General features: G+C 71.4%; 2 protein-coding genes across 2 annotated transcripts in view; both read right to left on the bottom strand.

Annotated features, from left to right (window-relative positions):
• Window positions 1–7,745, bottom strand: part of PLEC (plectin) — an 81,306-nt gene extending 73,561 nt beyond the window's left edge. Inside the window, exon 1 of the mRNA XM_033065837.1 lies at window positions 7,256–7,745. Coding sequence (XP_032921728.1) covers window positions 7,256–7,745 — 490 coding nt within the window. The remainder of the gene's footprint in view (window positions 1–7,255) is intronic.
• Window positions 1–18,799, bottom strand: part of LOC116999522 (NAD(P)(+)--arginine ADP-ribosyltransferase 2-like) — a 703,496-nt gene that overhangs the window by 198,163 nt on the left and 486,534 nt on the right. The window lies entirely within an intron of this gene.

Genomic DNA, 18,799 nt, shown 5'->3' with positions numbered 1-18,799 from the left:
GGTGTGCACAGACAGACACACACACATACAGACACACACACAGACACACAGACACACAGACAGACAGCGTGCACAGGCAGACACACAAACACACAGACACGGCACACACAGACACACAGACACACTGACACACCGACACATGGTGTGCACAGACAGATACACAGACACACGGCATGCACAGACAGACACACAGACACACTGACACACACACAGACACGCACACAGACACACAGCGTGCACAGACAGACACACAGACACATGGCATGCACAGACTCACTGACACACAGACACACAGACACATGGCACAGACAGACAGACACACAGACACACAGACACACGGTGTGCACAGACAGACACACAGACACATGGTGTGCACAGACAGACACACAGACACACTGACACACAGACACACTGACACACAGACACACTGACACACAGACACATGGTGTGCACAGACAGACACACTGACACACAGACACATGGTGTGCACAGACAGACACACTGACACACAGACACACAGCGTGCACAGACAGACACACAGACATACAGACAGACACACACACAGACACATGGTGTGCACAGGCAGACACACAGACTCACTGACACACCAACACACGGTGTGCACAGGCAGACACACAGACACACTGACACACAGACAGACAGCGTGCACAGGCAGACACACGAACACACAAACACGCCACACACAGGCAGACACACAGACACATGGTGTGCACAGACAGACACACACACACAGACACACACACGGCACGCACAGACCAACAGACACTCACACACCCACACGTGTTCAGACACACACACAGAATGCATCTGTGTGCCACTGCATGTGACACATTTGTGCACACACACCTGCACCAGGATATTGTGTGTACACACACACAGAACACACCTGTGTGTCACAGCACACCAGCACCAGGACACTGTGTGTACACACACACACACACACACACACACACAGAGAATATATCTGTGACACATTTTGAACACACACCTGCACCTGGATATTGTGGGCAGACACATACAGAACACACCTGTGTGCTGCCACACACCTGCACCAGGACATCGCACACACACACACACACAAACACAGAGAATACATCTGTACATTGGTACACAAGCACACACACACACACACGTGCACACCGAGAGGCGCTCTGGCCCGCACAGGTGCGCACACGCTCACGCACACCTGTGTGCACTGGCACACACACGTGTGCGCACACAGGCACGCACACAAACACACAAACACACATTTACACAACCACCCCCGCAGCTCAGCCCGCCCCAAACTCAGCTCAGCTCGGCCTGGCCCCGAGGGCGGGGTCACAGAGGGGGCGTTGCTCAAGGGGGGGGATCCGCGCTCACCCCGCCCTTCCCTGTGTCCCCCCGCCCTCCCGCGTCCCCCCCGTCCCGCCGCTCCCGCGCCCCCGCCGCGCACCCCCCCGCGCTCCCCTCCGGCCCCGGGACCCCCCCGCTCCCTGCCCCGCGTTCCCCCGCGTCCCCCCGGTCACCGGTGCAGCAGAGCCGGGCGCTCAGGTACCGCCGCCGCTCGGGCCCGGAGCCGCCGCTCAGCCAGTCCCCGCCGGCACCGGGAGCCGACATGGCCGCGCCGCTCCACCGGACGGCACCGGACGGGACCCACCATCCACCGACCGACCGACGGACCCACGGCCGGGACCGACCAGCGGCACCGGGCGGACGGGACGGGACGGGGCGGGGGGGGGAAGAACGGGCGGGACCCGCCCCGCTCCGCCCCGCCCTCCCCTCGGCGGCTCCGGCTGCGCCACCGCCCGCAGCACCCGGGGAAACCGGAGGGAACCGGGGGGGCACGGGGACAACCCGTCCCTGCAGCCCGGGGGTACCCGAGGGGAAGCTCCATCCCATCCCCGGGGTGTCTCCGGACCGGACCCCCCCTCCCGCACTCGGGACCCCCCAGCCGGGACCGTGCCCCCCACACAGCCCCACCCGCACCCCTGCGCCCGGAGCCCCCAGGACCACCCAGTACCGCAGGCACGGGGCACCCCGACATCTCCAGCACCCCACCGGGGGTGGGGGCAGCTGCTGCCCCCCAGCACGAACCGCTCACTGCAGCACCCGCTGCTCCCGGAATCCCCCTCCCCACAGGCCCCACGGGGGTCCCTGTTCCAAGTGGAGCCCCCAGCGCGTTTTCCAGTGGGTCCCCCAAGCTGCCGGGACCCCCTGTGCCCCCGCCCCGCGGTCGGACGAGCGCTCCAGAACCCCCTGTTTGTGCTGGGAAGGGGTGTGCGGCGGGCACGGGGGTCCTGGGGGATGCCGCAGCATCCCGATCGCCCCAACCCCCCCGGCCCGCAGGTCACCTTCTCCTGGCCCGCAGCAGCAACAGCAGCAGAGCGAGAAGCCCATGGCGCGTCCCGCTAGCCCGGAGCCCCCCGCCCCGCTCAGCGTCCGGCCGCGTCTGGTGGGAGTGCAGCGGAATCCGCGCCCGGAGCGCGGCCAGAGCGCGGCCAGTGACTCACACAGCCCACGGGCTCCGCCAGCCCGGCTCCTCCTGCTCCTGGGCAGCGCGCAGCCCAACCCCGGCCGCTCTGCTGGGACCCCCGGTCCCGCACGGGTGTGGGCAGAGCGCGGCTGGGACTGAGCTGGAAGGGCTCAAACTGCTGGCCATGGCATGGCATGGCATGGCATGGCATGGACACAGGCGTGGCATGGCAAGGCATGGACACTGGCATGGCGTGGACACTGGCAGGGCATGGCATGGCATGGCATGGCATGGCATGGCATGGCATGGCATGGACACAGGCATGGCATGGCACAGGCATAGACACAGACTTGGCATGACATGGAATGGACACTGGCATGGACACAGGCATGGCATGGCATGGCATGGCATGGCATGGACACTGGCATGGCACAGGATCCCCGGTCAGGGAGGCCCTGGAGCGGTTTGAGGCCCACAGCCCGTGCCAGCACCCTGCGGGAACAAGGCACCACCCTGCTGTGGGGAGCACGGGGGTCTCTCGGGGGTCTCGGGAGGGTCTGGTGTCAAAACCCGACCTGGCACAAGGCAGCCAGGACCAACCAGGCCGACAGCAAGGCCCAGCAGTGGGGGCTGGGCACGGCACGGCACGGCATGGCACGGTGCCGACCCACGGCTCAGCCCCACGGCAGCGGCAGCGTCCCAGCTGTGCTGCGGAGATAAGGAGCCGGGGAGGGGCCGGGGGGGGCCAAACCGGGCCGATAGCAGCCGGTGAGCGGGGAACACCGCCTGGAACGGGACACGCGTCCCGTGGGATGCGCCCGCCACGCCCGGCACGCTTCCCGCACGCTGCCACGGTTCCGGGACGCTTCCCACGGCTCCGGGACCCTTCCCACGGCCGCACTGCGGAGGAGACGCGGGGCAGTGGCGGGAAGAGCTTCCCCAAGGCCGGCAGAGGCAGCGCCGGGAGGCGGAGGCCGTGCCGGGGGGGGCCGCGCCGGGGATGCCGGTGGTTGCCAGCCACGGCCCCTCGAGGCTGGTGAGTCACCGCTGCGGCCACAAACAGCATCCAGCAGCGCTCCCGGCCTGGCACAGCCAGAGCCGCCAGCGCGGTGGAAAAGCTGAGTGGAGCGGAAAGGGGGACACGGGGGGGGGTTCCCAAACCTCTGGGGCCCCCGCCCGCCCACTGCCGCCACGTCTCTGGCAGCCTTGGAAACCGGAGCGGGGCCAAACAAACAGCGGCATCCTGCTGCCAAAACCAGCCGGCGCCGCCACCAGGCTGCCAAGCTGTGCCTGGCCCGCCCGAGCTGCCCCCCAGCCCGCTGCCCCCCAGCCCCGCGGGCACGGCCGTGCAGACACGGACAGGAGTTCCGGCTGAAGCACCTGCCTTGGCACCGTGCCACAGGTGACACCCGGAGCAGCTGGAGCAGCCCCTCGTGGGCACTGGACAGAGCCTCCGTGGGCACCGGGAAACCCAGCACGGACACTGGGAAAGCCACCATGGACACCGGGCAGCCCCTTGCTGGCACCGGGCTCCCTCTTCCCCAGCCCCAAGAAAGTTTCATGAACAGTGCTCAAAACGAAACCCACCGTGGGCACCGAGCAGCCCCTTTGTGGGCACCGGGAAATCCCTCAGTGGGCACCGGGAAGCCCCCCGTTCCCCCCAGGAGGGTTTCATGAAGAGTGTTCAAAACGAAACCCACCGCCGGCACCGGGAAGCCCCTCCGCGGGCACCGAGAAAGCCACCACGGGCACCGGCCCCCCCTTTTTCCCCAGGAGGGTTTCACGAACAGCGCTCAAACCAAACCCACCGCCCCAGTGTGGCACAGGGACCACCAGAGCACCCCCCGAGCCCAGGAGGGGACCCCAGAATCGCGGCCGATGCTGCCGGAGCCCCCCGGCAGCTCCCGGCTCCCAGCGGGATGATGGGCCCGGGCAGGTGCGACCTTGGGGGTGTCCTTCGGACTGGACCGGCGCCAGGGACAGTGTCCCCCCCCCGGGCTGGGAGCAGCGGGGGCTCCGGCCCGGCCAAGGTGCCCTGCCCGCCTTATCTGGCACCGACACAGACAGCGGTACCGGCAGCGGCACCGACACCGGCACCGGCGGTCCCAGCGGCCGCGGGCCCGGCGCTGAATTCCCAGCGGGACCGGAGCCATCCCGGAGCGGCGGCAGCCTCGTGACGGTGGCCAGCGCCGCACACACCGACGGAAACCGCAGCCAACGCCCTGGAAAGTGCCAGGGGGGAGGGCCGGGGAAGCTCGGATGCAGATGGCTGCGGCCGCGCCGGGGGTGCGCGTGGGGGTCCCATGGGACCCCCTCAGACACCAACATCCTTCCCGGCCCCCTCTGTCACCAGATACCCGTCCCCAAAAATACCGGGCAGCTCCGCGCCTCGGGATGGGGATGCTGCGGGAGGGTTTGGGCAGCCAGCTCAGCGCCAGAAGCCGCTGCGGGACCCCCACGCGTAAAAGTGTCAGCGTGGGCAGGGGGCGTGGGCGCGGGGCGCGGCACGGGGGGGGTCACACTGCCAGTGCTGAGTCACCCTTGGGTACCAGCACTCCCCCCACTCGGGTACGGCTCCCACCGGGATGCTCCCCCGCGGCAGGTGAAGCCCCCCAAAACCCAGCGCAGCGCATCCCTCCCCTCATCCCCCCGCACCCCACGGTGGGTGGGTCCCCCTTAAATCCCCCTGCGGACCCCCCACCCACCCGGGGCTGCAGGTGTGGCGGGGCTCCCCCTTCCCCGGGCCGGTGGGCGGGGCGAGGGGCCGAGCCGAGCGAAGCGCGGGGGGGCGAGCGGAGCCCAACTCACCGGTGCCCCCCGGCTCGTCCCGCCGCCGCCGCCAGTACCAGACCAGGGCGAGCGATGCTGCGTGCCCCGCCGCCACCAGCGACGGGAACAAGGACCCGGTGTCCTCCATGAGGGACACGGGACGGGCTCGGCACCGGCCGGGCTCGGCGGGTCAGGGACGAACCAGCGCCCGCCCCCACGGGGCAGCGCCCGCTCCGCCTTAACCCCTCCCGAACCGCGGCCTGGAGACGCCTCCTGCCCGCCGCACCGGCAGGGCCCCCCCGTGTCCCCCCCCCTTCCATCCGCGTCCCCCCCCGGAGTGTCCCCTTCATATCCCGGCTTTTTATATCCCGGGACAACGCGCCCCGGCGGCGCCAGCCCCCCCTCCCCACCGTCCCCGTCCTTTCCGCTGCCCCCCCGGTCTCACCCACCCGGTACGATCTTCATGGGCGGGCAGGGTGCGGGCAGGTGCGGGCAGGTGCGGGACACAGGTGCGGAGCGCGGAGCGAGGGCGCAGCGCGGCTCCGCCGGTGGTGGCGGGGGCTGGGGGGGGGCGGGCAGGGAGCGGGCGCTGATATAAATAACCGGGGCCCGTCACCGAGCCCGAGTTAGAACATGACACGGGCGGGGGCGGGACGGGGCGACCGCGGCGGCGCCCCAGGACCCCCGGACCCCCCGGCAGCGGGGCGGGTCGCCAGGCTGTCACCTCGGGGGTCGCCCTGACATCAGGATTAGCAGCCCCGGCACGGCCCCGCCGCAGCAGGAGGCTGGGCCCCTGGGCAGGGGGGAAATGGGGCCGCTGGGGGGTACCGGGATCCCCCCGCCCCGCGGGGACCCCGCAATCCCCCGCTGCCAGCGCGACCCCGTCCCCGCAAGCCGTGACTCCAGGCCGGGTTTTCCGGCAGCGGCTCCCGGGGCGGAGGGAAAGCCTGGAGCTGGATCCCCTGGCACGGCGGGACTGGACGGGACGGCCGGGGCTCCGCGGTCGCGTCCCACGCGTGGATCGGGCGGCGAGCGCAGCCGCGGAGCCCAGCTCGGGATGTGACCCCCGGGAGGAGCTCGGGGGAGCCCTCCCGTCCCACGGGACGTGGGCGCTGCCCGCGCAGGACCCGCACCCACGGGGCAGCAGCGGCGCGGGCCCGGCCCCCCCGCCGGCCGGTGACTCACGGCGCTGGCAGGGGCCGGGCTCGGCGCCTCCAGGCTGGAAACTTGGACCGGAGGCGGCTGCCCACGGCCACGGGCTGAGTCACAGCCCGCGGGGATCGGGGGGCCCTCACCGCCGCCTCGGAGCGACACCACAGCTGCCCCGCCCGGGGGGGTGGGACACCGGACGCCCCGCACCCCCGCCGGCTCCAGCTGCCGCCGATCGTGTGTCGGGATCGCGTGTCGCCGGGGAGGCGGGGTTGGGGACCCCCCGGCAGTGGCAGCCCCCTCCCCACAGCACTGCCCGCCCCAGCTGCCGCCGTCTGTCCGACACACCCCAGGCCCAGCGGGGACCTCGGGGTGCAAAATCCCCACGGAATGCTTCCCGCACCCGCCATGGCTCCTCTGAAGGACTGATCCCCACGGCACGGCACGGCACGGCATGGCACAGCCCCCCACGGCACAGGGACCCCACATCACAGCCCGGCTTCCCCGCCGTGGCACAGCCCTGGAGGGCGGCAGCAATGTCACCCCTGCAGGTCCCCGGGTCCCATCACCCCTCCGGCCATTTGGGGACCCCAGGAAGCCACCTCACTGCACCCCTCAGCCCCGCCGTGATCCCACAGGGACCACTCCAGCCCAGAGGGTCCCCGCGGGGTCAGGGGGCACGGCGAGGAGCCCCCCAGTGCCCTCCTCCCTACCGGACAGGCAGGGACCCCCTACCCATCCTTGGCTAAGAATCGGGGGGGGGACTGGGGGAACTTCAGGCCTGTTCCTCTAAGAAAAGAGGGGCTCGGGTGCCCCCCACCCAGCAGAGCACCAGGAGCACCCCGGGCCGCTGATCGGTACCTGTGGCCGGGCTGGGCTGGGGGGGCGGCTGGGACACCCCCTGCCCCGCGCTGACGGCGACGGGCTCCACGTGCCGCTCGCCCTCGTCCTTCCTGCGGTACAGGCGGTCACCGGCAGCCGGACGGGCCCGCTGGGTGCCGGCGGTGGCGGCGGCGCGGCGGGGCTCGACTCGGGGGGCTGCGGGGCGTGGGACGCGCTGCAGGGAGCGCGGGACCACGTCGGGCGGCAGCCGCAGGTACTGTCGCAGGTGGGCGACGCCGGCGTCCGTCAGGTACCAGTAGAGGTGTCGCCAGGCCGCCGTCTGGCGCACGAGGCCGCGGGAGCGCAGCGAGGCCATGGCACGCCGGACCTCCACGTTGGCCACACCGGGCAGCTGCGGGTGGGTGCGCCGGGGGCACCCGTCCCGCTCCCCGACCAGAACACCCTCGCGGAACAGCAGCTCCAGGATGGAGCGGAGCCGCTCCAGCGGCATCAGCATCCCCGCCACCATGGCGCGGCTCGGGGCGCGGCTCGGTTACGGCTCACCCAGCACGGCTCAGCTGAGCCCAGCACCGTCTGTATGGCACAGCCCAGCCCGGTCTGGCACTGCCCAGTATGGCCCTGCCCAGCCCAGTATGGCCCAGCACAGCCCAGTTCAGTGTGCTCCAGTACGGTCCAACACGGCTCAGTGCGGTCCAGCCCGGCCCGGTATGGTCCAGTTCGGCTCGGTACGGCCTGGTGCAGCCCAGTGCGGTCCAGTACAGCCCAGTATGGCCCGGCACGTCCCGGCGCGATCCGACACGGCGCGGCGCTGGCTGCCGGCACGGCGGGAGCGGCTGCAGCTCCACCCCCGGCCGGGGGGGATCGGGGGGGCCCCAGGCCCAGCCCTGACTCACCACCGGCCCCTCCCCGGCCCCGGCTCCCGCCCGGGGGGGGCACGGCCGGACCCGCCTCCCCCTTCCCCCCCCGGCCCGACCCACCCGGCCGGTTCCTGCGTGGGAACCCCCGCGGGTCCCGCCACGCCCCCGCCCCGGGACGGGCCCCACGGGGTGCCCGGGGGGATCCTCAGCTGGACGGGGGTCCTCGGGCTTGGAAGGGACCCTGGAGCCCGGGGGGAGGGGGACACTGAGCTGCGGGGGTCGCTGAGCTTGGGACGGGCACCCTGAGCCGCGGCTGTCCCGGAGCTCAGGGCAGGACCGCGAGCCTGGTGTCCCTGAGAGGGGCGAGACCCTGAGCCGCGCACGATCCCCCACACTCGCCCCAGCACCCCCACACTCGCCCCAGCAGCCCCACGCTCGCCCCCGCGCCCCGCACGGCCGGGTGGCTGCAGAGCCGCGGGCGGGGGTCGCGCAGGGGGACCGGCAGGTGCAGGGCAGGGCGCGGGCAGGGCTCGGCTGGCACATCCTGCCACGTCAATATTTGCGCTGCTCCTGCCCCTGTTTACCCCGGCATCCCCGGGGGGACCCCGCAGAGCCCGGCGGTGACACAACCGCGGCGGTGGCACAGCTGTGCCACCCACACCACGCCCTCCGGCTGGCAGCTGGGGACGAGGCAGCTGCCACTTCCCTGAGCGCCCCCCCCGAGGCACCGAGAACCGCCCAACAACCCCCGCCGGGGCCGCGGGGACCCCAGCACGGCCCCCGGCACAGCAGCGCGACCCCCGGCACCGGGGACGTCCCCACTCCATGGGGACACCCAGGTTCTGTGTGAGGGGGCTGTGGGGGTGGCACCACGGAGCAGAAGGAACTGTGCGGGACGAACTGGGGTGCCAGGGTGTCCCCCACGCTGGGGCTGCCTCATTCGGGGGGGGTCCCAGACCCCAAAAGAGGGGGAATCCCCCAAGGGTCCCTCAGCCCCCCCGGCGAGGTCGGGGCACAGCGATGCTGCAAGGCTGCACCAGGAGCCCCCCGGCAGCCTCGGGGGAAGGGGGGGACACCCCCCGACACCCCAGTGCCTGCCCATGGCACTGCTGGGAGTGACGGTGGGGTTCACTGGGATTTACTGGTGGGGAGCCGCTGCCTGTGGGTGCCCGCCCCAGAGCTGCCAGGCCCGGGGCATCCCAAACCCGGAGGGGCTGATGTGAACGCGCTGGCGTCCCCGGGGACCCCACCGGCACTGGCACAGCTTCCCCATCCCGGAGGGCACAGGGGAGTGGCGGAGCGGGGAGAGCCGCCAGTGCTGGGCACTGGGAGCACTGGGGTGCCCAGAGCCCCTCTAGGGGAATCCCTTGTGAGAGAATCAGCTCTGATGCTCTCAGCCTGAGCCCCACCTCGGCATGTTCCACCCGCGGAGCCCCACAGCACCCCAGAATCCCAGCGGGGTGGGACAGACGGCAGGACGAGGTGGGGCTGGGGGTGGAGGGAGGGGAAGGGATGCAGGGAGTGATGGGGGGCAGGGATGGGGGACAGAGATGGGGACAGAGATGAGAAATGAAGGGGAGCAGCAGCGGGGCGGTGATGGAGGAGGCGATGGGGGCAGCAGCAGCGGGTCCCCCCCAGCCGCGGCCCCGCACCCCCAGCCCGCAGCGGGGTCACGGCCGCGCCGGCGGCTCCCTCCGGGAAGTGCCGCGTCAGCGCCCGCCGCCCGCCGTGATCCAACGCGATGTGACAGCGGGGCCATCGCCAGCGTCCCGCCGCTGCCTCGTGCTGGGCAGGGTGCCGGCATCACCCCCCCAGCCCCGCACCCGCACCCGGCCCGCAGCTCCGCTCACCGCGGGGCGCCTCGGGGAGCGCCCCCCAAACCCGGCCCTGTGCACCTCCTGCGCCCCTCACCCCCACGACCCCCGGTGCATGGAACCCCCGGGCAAATTCGGAACCCCCCAAATTTGGGGCGGGCAGCGCTGGCGGCAGCGGCTTCTGGCCGCGGGCCCGGCGCTGCCGTCCTGGTGCCGGTGCCAGCGCCGGTGCCGGTGCCAGTGCTGGGGTCTGGCGGGGCCGCGGGGCTCCCCGTGCCCGGCAGAACAAAGCCGCGGCTGTTTGCGGAGGGCACCGCGGCCAGAGGCCGGCTCATAATGAGGCCGGTGCCGGCAGGAGTCCCGGCGCCGGTGGGAGCCCCGGGACTGGCGGGGGTCCCGGTGCCGGGACGCTTCTCACCGTAAATCAGCCTCGCCGCATCCCGGGTTCTGCCGGAGGGGACACGAACCGGGGTTCCCTCGCTGGGGCCTGCGGCATCGCCACAGCTGCTGGGCACTCAGACCCTGCCGGGGCTCGTCCTGAACCTCGCCGGGATCATCCCCATCCACCGGAGCTCCATCCCATCCCACCCCATCCTCACCCACCCGAGCTCCATCCCATCCTCACCCACCCGAGCTCCATCCCGACCCTCGCCGTGCCCATCCCACCCCGACCCTCTGACTGCACTCCCGGGCTCCATCCCCACTTTCCCGGTGTCCACGCCATCTCTCGCCGGGCTCCGTTCCAGCCCGACCCCGGCCCGGTGTCTCGCTGCGCTGCGGGCCCCGCGGTGGCTCTCTGCCCGCTGCGGTGACACAGGGCCCGGTGGCCACCAGCAGCCCCGTGACCGGCATCCGCCGGCGCCCGTTACCCACGCCCCAGCGCTCCGGCTCTGCAGCGCGGCTCGGGAGCGCTGGCACAGCCCCGGTGCTACCGGGAAACTCCGTGGGATGCCAGGGCGTCCCCGGTGTCCCCCGCCCTCCTGCCCGCGCTGCGACACTGGCACAGGAGGGATGCGGCGCGCCTGGAGCTCTTCGGGACGCGGCCCCCCCCCCCCCGCGGGACGCGGAACTCTCCCCAGGACGCGGATTTGCCGCCGGTCCCCCCGGGCCCGGTCCCGGGACCCCTCCCGGTGCCCCCTCCCCCGGTACCTTTGAGGGAGGCGATCTCGTGGTGGATGCCCCGCGCTCCCTCCATGGCCGCCCGCGCTCCCGCACGCTGCCGGCCGGTCCCGCAGCCCCGGGGCGGGTCCGTCCCGCCCCCCCCGGCCATGGCCCCGCCCCGCCCCGCCCCACCGCCGCAGCCCCCCGCCCCTGCGGCACCGACCCACCCCCCATCAGCGGCTGGGACCGGCCCCGGTGCAGCAGAGACCCCCCCGATCGACAGCAACGCAGCCCCACCCAGCACGGACCCTCCACAGCACGGACCCCCCCAAAACACAGATCCCCCCCAAAACACGGACCCCCCCCAAAACACAGACCCCCCCCCCATTACAGACCCCCCACTCAGTACGGAGCCCCCCACAGCATAGACCACCCCCAACACGGACCCCCCCACAGCACGGACAAACCCCCCAGTGGGGCCTCATCCAGCTCTCTGTCCCTGAGGGGGGGCAGGGAAGCCCCCCAGCTGCCCCCCCAGATGCCCCCAGATGCCCCTGGCACCACCGGGGGGGGCTGGTAGGAGCCAGCCACACCAACCCCAAACCCAGCCAGGAATGGCCACTGCACTGCGGCCACTGCGGCCACCAGCCAGCCCTGGGGACACCAGGAGGGACTGAGGCATGGCCACCACACCATGGCCACTGGACAGCCCTAGGGACACCCAGGGGACCCAGCACAGCTGCACACTGTGGCCACCAGCCAGCCCTGGGGACATCAGGAGGGACTGAGGCATGGCCACCACACTGCGGCCACCAGCCAGCCCTGGGGACACCAGGAGGCCACCACACTGCAGCCACCATAGCCACTGGCCACCACACTGAGGACACTGGCCAGCCTCCAAGCCCCAGGGACATCAGGAGGGACTCCAGCACAGCCACTGCACTATGGCCACCATGGCCACTGTGGCCAGCAGCCACTCTCAGACCCCCAGGGACACCAGGGGACACCAGGAGGGATCCCAGTATGGACACCAGGGAGCCCCCAGGCCCCAGAGATGCCAGCAGGGACATGCGGCAGCCACTGGGCCACTGTCCACTCCCAGGGACAATGGGAGGGACACTGCACTGTGACCACTGTGACCCCACAGAGCCACCTCCAGGACACCACCCAGGGGCACCCACAGGTGCCTGTGGGTGATCACTGTGCCAAGCCTGGGGCCCAGGTGCCGCAGTGACAGTGGCACTGGTGATGGTGGCACTGCAGACGGTGTCCTCTAGCCTGGCTTCAGTGCCCACAGGCCACAGCACTGGATCTCATGGAGAAGGCTCGAGGTGCCCGGCACCCACCTCACCTGGGCATCCCTGGGCACCCCAGGCACCCAGCCCCATGCCAGGGCCACCACCAGCTGTGCCACCAGCAGCTCCCACGCACGGCAGAGCCCCTCCTGGCCCCCCTGGGCTCTGAGCCCCGCGATGGCACGTGCCAGCCGCGCTGGCAGGGATCACCAGCCCCGACGGGCTCCGTGCCCACCGCCGCTGTGTCACCCTTCCCGCCGGCCCTGGCTCGTGACGCTTCCCGGCTGTGCTGGCTCAGCCCTGACATCATCTCCCCTCCAGACAAACTGTCCTCAGGCCACTCAGCCACCGGGCATCCGTGCCCACACTGTGGGTCAGGGCACCAAACCCACCAAACCTACCAGCACCTGGCAAGGGGTGACAGGAATCTCTGGCAAGGGGTGACAGGAACCCTCAATCTCGGTCCCACTGCCACTCAGCGAGGTGGCACTGTGTGGTGACACCAAACCCTGGCACCCAGCGAGGTGGCACTGAATGGTGACACCAAGCCCTGGCACCCAGTGACTGCACAGTGACACCAAACCCTGGCAGTCAGTGACTGTGTGGTGACACCAAACCCTGGCACCCAGCGAGGTGGCACTGCATGGTGACACCAAACCCTGGCACCCAGTGAGGTGGCACTGTGTGGTGACACCAAACCCTGGCAGTGAGTGACTGCATGGTGACACCAAACCCTGGCACCCAGCGAGGTGGCACTGAATGGTGACACCAAACCCTGGCACCCAGTGACTGCATGGTGACACCAAACCCCAGCACCCAATGACTGTGTGGTGACACCAAACCCTGGCAATCACCAAGATGGGATCACGTGGTGACACTAAATTTGCCAGCACCTGACAAGGTGTGGTGACACGGTGGCACCAAACACCTGCCCCAGGGCCTGCAGCTCTGCACCTGCCAGGACCTGGCGAGGTGGGACCACAATGTGACACTGAACCTGCCAGGACCCGGCCAGGTGGGACCACAATGTGACACCGAACCTGCCAGGACCTGGCCAGGTGGGACCACAATGTGACACTGAACCTGCCAGGACCTGGCCAGGTGGGAGCAGAATGACACCAAACTGCCACGTCAGGACCCACAAAACCAAACCCACCAGCACCTGGCAAGGTGGGACAGCAGGGTGACAATAAACAACACCCAGCAAGGTGGGACAGCACGGTGACAATAAACAACACCCAGCAAGGTGACACTGAACCCCCAGCCCCCCCAGCCAAGTGTCACCAAGCCAGCCCACGGCGCCCTGGCAGCGCGGAGGGACAGCAGCTGCCCCCCGTGTGCCTTCCCTGCCTGTGGTGGCATCTGCCAGCCTCGGACGTGTCGAGCTGCTCCTGTGACAGCACCAGGGTCCCTCGGCCAGGGGACACCGAGACCGTGGCACAGCTGCTGGTGGCACCGAGCGGGGGCTGTCGCCACCACCCCGGCAGCGGGAACAGCGCTGGTGGGACCCCAGGACCCCTCAGCGGGGACAGCTGGGACCCCCCGCGTGGGGCCGGGGGGGCTCCCCCCGCAGGCAGCGCCCGCTCCCATGTAAGGGCATGGCCGAGGCTGCTTCGGCCCCACGCCGCGACACCGGGGCGCCCTCGGCCACGCGCGGGCACCGGGGGCACGGCGGGGTCAGAGCCACCACCGGCCGCGGGCTCGTACCCGAGATGCCACCAATGCCACCGATGTCACCGATGTCACCAGTGCCACCAGTGCCACAGCCCAGCACGGGAGCTCTGCTGACCCCGCCGCGCCCCCTCCGCGGTGCCCCCAACCACCCGCGCCAGCTCCTCTGTCCCCAGGCCACTCGGGACATTGCACTGTGACCACTGTCCCTCTGTCCCCAGGCCCCGCCCCACCACGGGTCCCCCCGGTCGCTCCGGGGGTCGCGGGCACAGCCCCCCCCCCATCCGCGGGCACCGAGCCCCGGTGAGGGCAGCGGCCCGGGGGTCTCCCCGCGGGTCCGGGGGTCCGGGCCGTGTCCCCCGGCCCCCCCAGGCCGGTCCCCCCAGGCCGGCCCCCCCCGGCCGTGCCGGGGCTGGCGGTGCCCGCCGTGCCCAATTATGGCAAAGAGCGGCCGCGCTCCCCCCGCGCTCCCCCCGCGGCCGGAGCCCCGCTGCGCCCCCCGGGCGGCCCAAGCTGGGGCGGGGGTCCCGTACCCTTGTAGCGCTCCCGCACGTCCTCGTAGGCCTGGATGAAGTCCTGCTCTTCGGGTGCGGGAGGGGGGCCGGCGGCGGCCATGGCGGCGGTGGGGGGCGGTGGGGGGCGAGGGTGGGGGGCCGGGGCCGGGGTCCGGCGTGCCCGGCGTGTCCGGCGTGTCCAGCGGCTCGGCGGCCCCGCACCCCGCGGCTGGGCAGGGGCACGGGACAGGGGACGGGACAGGGGACGGGACTGGGGACGGGACGTGCCCCCGCCCAGCCCTTTAAAGGAACCGCCGGACACCGCCCCGAGGCACGCCGTGACTCACGGACACGGCACCCTGCGGGGCACGGACACCCCACGGGCCGTGGGAAATCCTCTACGCCCCCTGAATGGGTCACACGGTGCTGGGGATGTGCCCGAACCCCGACAGTGCTGGCCCCGTCCGTGGGGCGCCCACGGGTGCCCAGAGGAGCGCGAGGGGTGGGTGATAAGGGGCAGGGGTCGCAGGCGATTGGGGACACTGGGGGGCTGGGGGCGCAGGTGACAGGGGACAGTGTGGGGCTGGGGGCGCAGGTGACAGGGGACAGTGTGAGGCTGGGGGCGCAGGTGATGAGGGATGGGGTGTGGGGGGTACCTGGGGCACCCCAGAGCCGGCGCAAGGACCCCCCCCATTCGCACCCTGACCTCCCCACCCTCGCTCGAGGGGCAGATCGGGCTCCCCCTCCCCTCAGCCCCTCACAGAGACCCCCACCCCGGCTGGTGGGGACAGGGACGTGACGCCCCCCGGAACTCCTCCAGCAGCCCCATGGGCACCGAGGGATTTTTAAAGCTCCGTCTCCCGGTGCCACCTGAGAGGCGCTGAGGGGGCCCCACCGCGGCCCCCAACAACCCCCCCGCCCCCGGAGCCAAATCCCAGCCGTGGGCGAGCTGGGGGGAGGAAGGGGGACATACCAGCCCCATGGGACGGGGCATCGTCATCCCTAAAAATAGACACTAAATGCCCCGAAACTCGAGCGGGAACAGCGGGGGGGGGGCGCGGGGGGGCGGAGCGGGGAGAGTGGGAAGGGAGGGAGGGAGGGAGGGAGGCGGGGAGGGACAGGGAGGTGTAACGGAAATAGCCGGGGGGGAGGGTTCTGTGTCGGGGGTGGGAAACGCGGAGCATTTTATGGGAACACGCTGGAAGCCGTATGGGGACGGCGCGGCACGGCTCTGAACAGATCGGTTCGGTTCGAGCTGTGTTACCCCCCGGCCCACGCGGGACCCCCACGGCATCGCCCCACGAGCCCCCAGGCACCGCCGACCCCGGGATCACGTCCCAGACCCCCGGACACCCCCGACCCCCCCACTCCGGCTCATGCCGAGCCCCCCAGTCACGTCCCGACCTCTGGACACGTTCCCGACCCCCGGGCCGTACCTGCGATGCGGATGACGGCTCTCTCGGCGGGGTCCAGCACCGTCCCGTTGCCCGCGGCCGCCTTGGCTCGCTGGGAGCGCTGGTGTTTGCCCAGGTTCCAGGGCAGCGTGTCCCCGGCGCCAGGCGAGCCGCTGCTGCCGCTCGAGCTCTCCTCCGCCATCGCCGCCGACGCCGGCTCCTGCGACAGAGGGACGGCGTCAGGGACCCCCGGTACCGGGAGCATCGCCTTCGTACGCTGGGAGCCCCGGTACCGGGCACCAGGGACACCCCCCGGCATCGCCACCTCCTTCCCCCTCGCTTCAGGGACCGCCGGTACCGGGGACCCCCGGTATCGCCACTGCCCTTCCCTCATCAGGGACCCCCGGCACCGCCGAGCCCGGCTCCTGCGGCAGAGACGCGGCACCAGGGACACCGGGTACCGGAGCCGCGGCACCGGCAGCGCCCGCGCGTCCAGACCCGGTGCAGAACCCGGCAGAATCACGGCGGTACCGGAACCCCCCGGGACAACCGAGCCCGTGCCGAGCCGTGCAGGGCGGTGTCGCTGGGGACACGGTCCCCACGGGGCCAGCGCGGCGATGGCAGGTCCGGCACCGGGAACTCGCCCGTGGGACCCCCGCCGGTGCCGCCGCAGCAGAAGAGCCAGACCGAAACCGTGCGGGACAAGACCGCACCGGGACAGCGGGGCAGCGCTCAGGCCGGCTCTGTGTCCGGGAGCGCCTGCCGGGTTCGGTGCCGGGTTCGGCGGGTCGGTGCCGGCTGCAGCATCTCGGTACCGGGAGTGCTCCCAGGGGAGCGGGCCGGAGGGTGCCGGTAGCGGCGGGGATGACTCTGTGATCCCGGTAGCTCCGTGATCCTGCCCTCTCCATCCCGGCACCTCCGCCATCCCGCCTCCATCATCCCGGCACCCCCGTGATCCCGCCCCCGCCATCCCGGCACCTCCGCCATCCCGCTGCCTCCGCTAGCCCGGCATCTCCGTGATCCTGCCCCCAGCATCCCGACACCTCCGCGATCCCGGCAGCTCCGCGATCCCACCTCCGCCCCGGCGCCACCGCAGCCCTGGCACCGGCTCGGGCTCGTTCCCCCAGGAGCCGGCAGCACCGGGCGTTTGCCGCGGCCCAGGCGCCATTTGCAGAAGCTCCGAACCCAGGAAAGCCACCGGCATCACCGGGCCCGGCGCTCGGAGCCACCGGTATCACCAGCCCTGGCACCCGGACCCACCGGCATCACCAGCCCTGGTACCCGGACCCACCGGCATCACCAGCACTGACACCCGGACCCACGGCATCACCGGCCCCGGCCCTCGGAACCACCGACATCACCGACATCACCGGGCCTCTCGGCACCCTGGGACCCCGGCGTGACCCACGGGCACCCCCAAACCCCCGGCAGTGGGGTGGCAGGCGGGGGCGGCCGTGGGGCTGGCGTAGGGGGGCGAGCGCGGAGGAGCAGGCGGGGGGCGCGGTGCCAAGCCTGAGTCAGCGGCTCCATCGCCCACGTCCCCCGAGCAGCCCCCCCCGCCGCCTCCCCCCGCCAGAGAGACACCCACAGGGACCCCCCCTGCCCCCAGACTCGGCTCTCAGCACCCGAACACCCCTCGCACCCCCAGCGGAGCCCTCCCGCACCATCCCTGCACGCCGCAGCCCCCAGCCCCCGCGGCTCCTGCAGCCCCCCCAGCCCTGCGGCAGCCCCGCAGCATCCTCCAAGCCCCCCAGTCCCGCTGCTCCCGGCTCCGGGGGGAGTGGGTGAGGGGGGGTCCCACGCCAGGGGACTCACCGAGCGCCACGATGTCCGCCAAGACGCCACGGGGGGGCATGACCGGGGGGGGAAACGGCACCGGCACCGGGAGGGCTCCGGAGGGGATGCGGCACCGGGGAGGGGGCACCGGTACCGCGGGGGCTCCGGGGGAAAATGGCCCCGGGGGCTCCGCCCGCACCGGCACCGGCACCGGCTCCGGCTTCGCGGCAGGGGCGGGGCGGGGGGCGGGCAGCGGGGGGTGCCTTATCTCAGCGCCCCACCCTCCACACCCGGCCCACCCCGGGGAGAGGCACCCCCGGACACCCGGAGCGGGGAGGATTAACCCGGACCAGCACACCCTGCCCTGGGTGTAACCCCCACCAGTGCTCCCAGTACAGCCAGCACCGGGGGTAACCCCCACCAGTGCTCCCAGTACAGCCAGCATCGGGGGTAACCCCCACCAGTGCTCCCAGTACAGCCAGCAGGGCACGGGTTAACTGCGACCAGCGCACCCAGTACACTCCCAGTACACAGAAGTTTAACCCTCCGCGGTACACCCAGTACGGAGAGGATTAACTCTCCCCAGTATATCCAGTATGGAGAGGGTTAACCCTGACCAGCGCTCCCAGTACAGCAGCAGGCAGGGCTTAACTGACCAGTACACCCAGTACACCCAGTACACCCAGTACAAAGAGGGTAACTGTGACCAGTACACCAAATATGCAGAGGGTTAACCCTCACCACCGCAACCAGTGTGCAGAGGGTGACCCCGCCCCGCGCTCCCAGCGAAACTGCGTCCGCCCCGCGCTCCCGCAGGGAAATCCCGCCCGGAGCTGCCGTGGGCACGGCACCGGCACGGAGCTGGTACGGAGCCGGTACAGAGCTGGTACAGCACCGGCCCAGCGCTGGTAGAGCACCGGCACAGCACCGGCACGGTTTCACTGTGTCCCGGTTTCCCGGTTTCCCGGTTTCCCGGTGGCCGGGCCACCGCCGGCTGCCGCATTCAGAGCCCAGGGGAGCGCGGTGGCGGAGGGATGAGATGGGAGCCCCAGCCCGGTGCTGGCACGGCCCTGGCACGGCTGGGCACAGCTCACACCCTGCCGGGCCACCAGCCTCTGTTGCGGCCGGAGAACAGAGCACGGCTGCAGCCACCGGCACGG

The sequence above is a fragment of the Catharus ustulatus genome, chromosome 1 (assembly GCF_009819885.2).
Source record: "Catharus ustulatus isolate bCatUst1 chromosome 1, bCatUst1.pri.v2, whole genome shotgun sequence".
Taxonomy (NCBI): domain Eukaryota; kingdom Metazoa; phylum Chordata; class Aves; order Passeriformes; family Turdidae; genus Catharus; species Catharus ustulatus.
The sequence above is the reverse complement of the archived record's forward strand: the minus strand, read 5'-3'. Positions and strand labels throughout refer to the sequence as shown.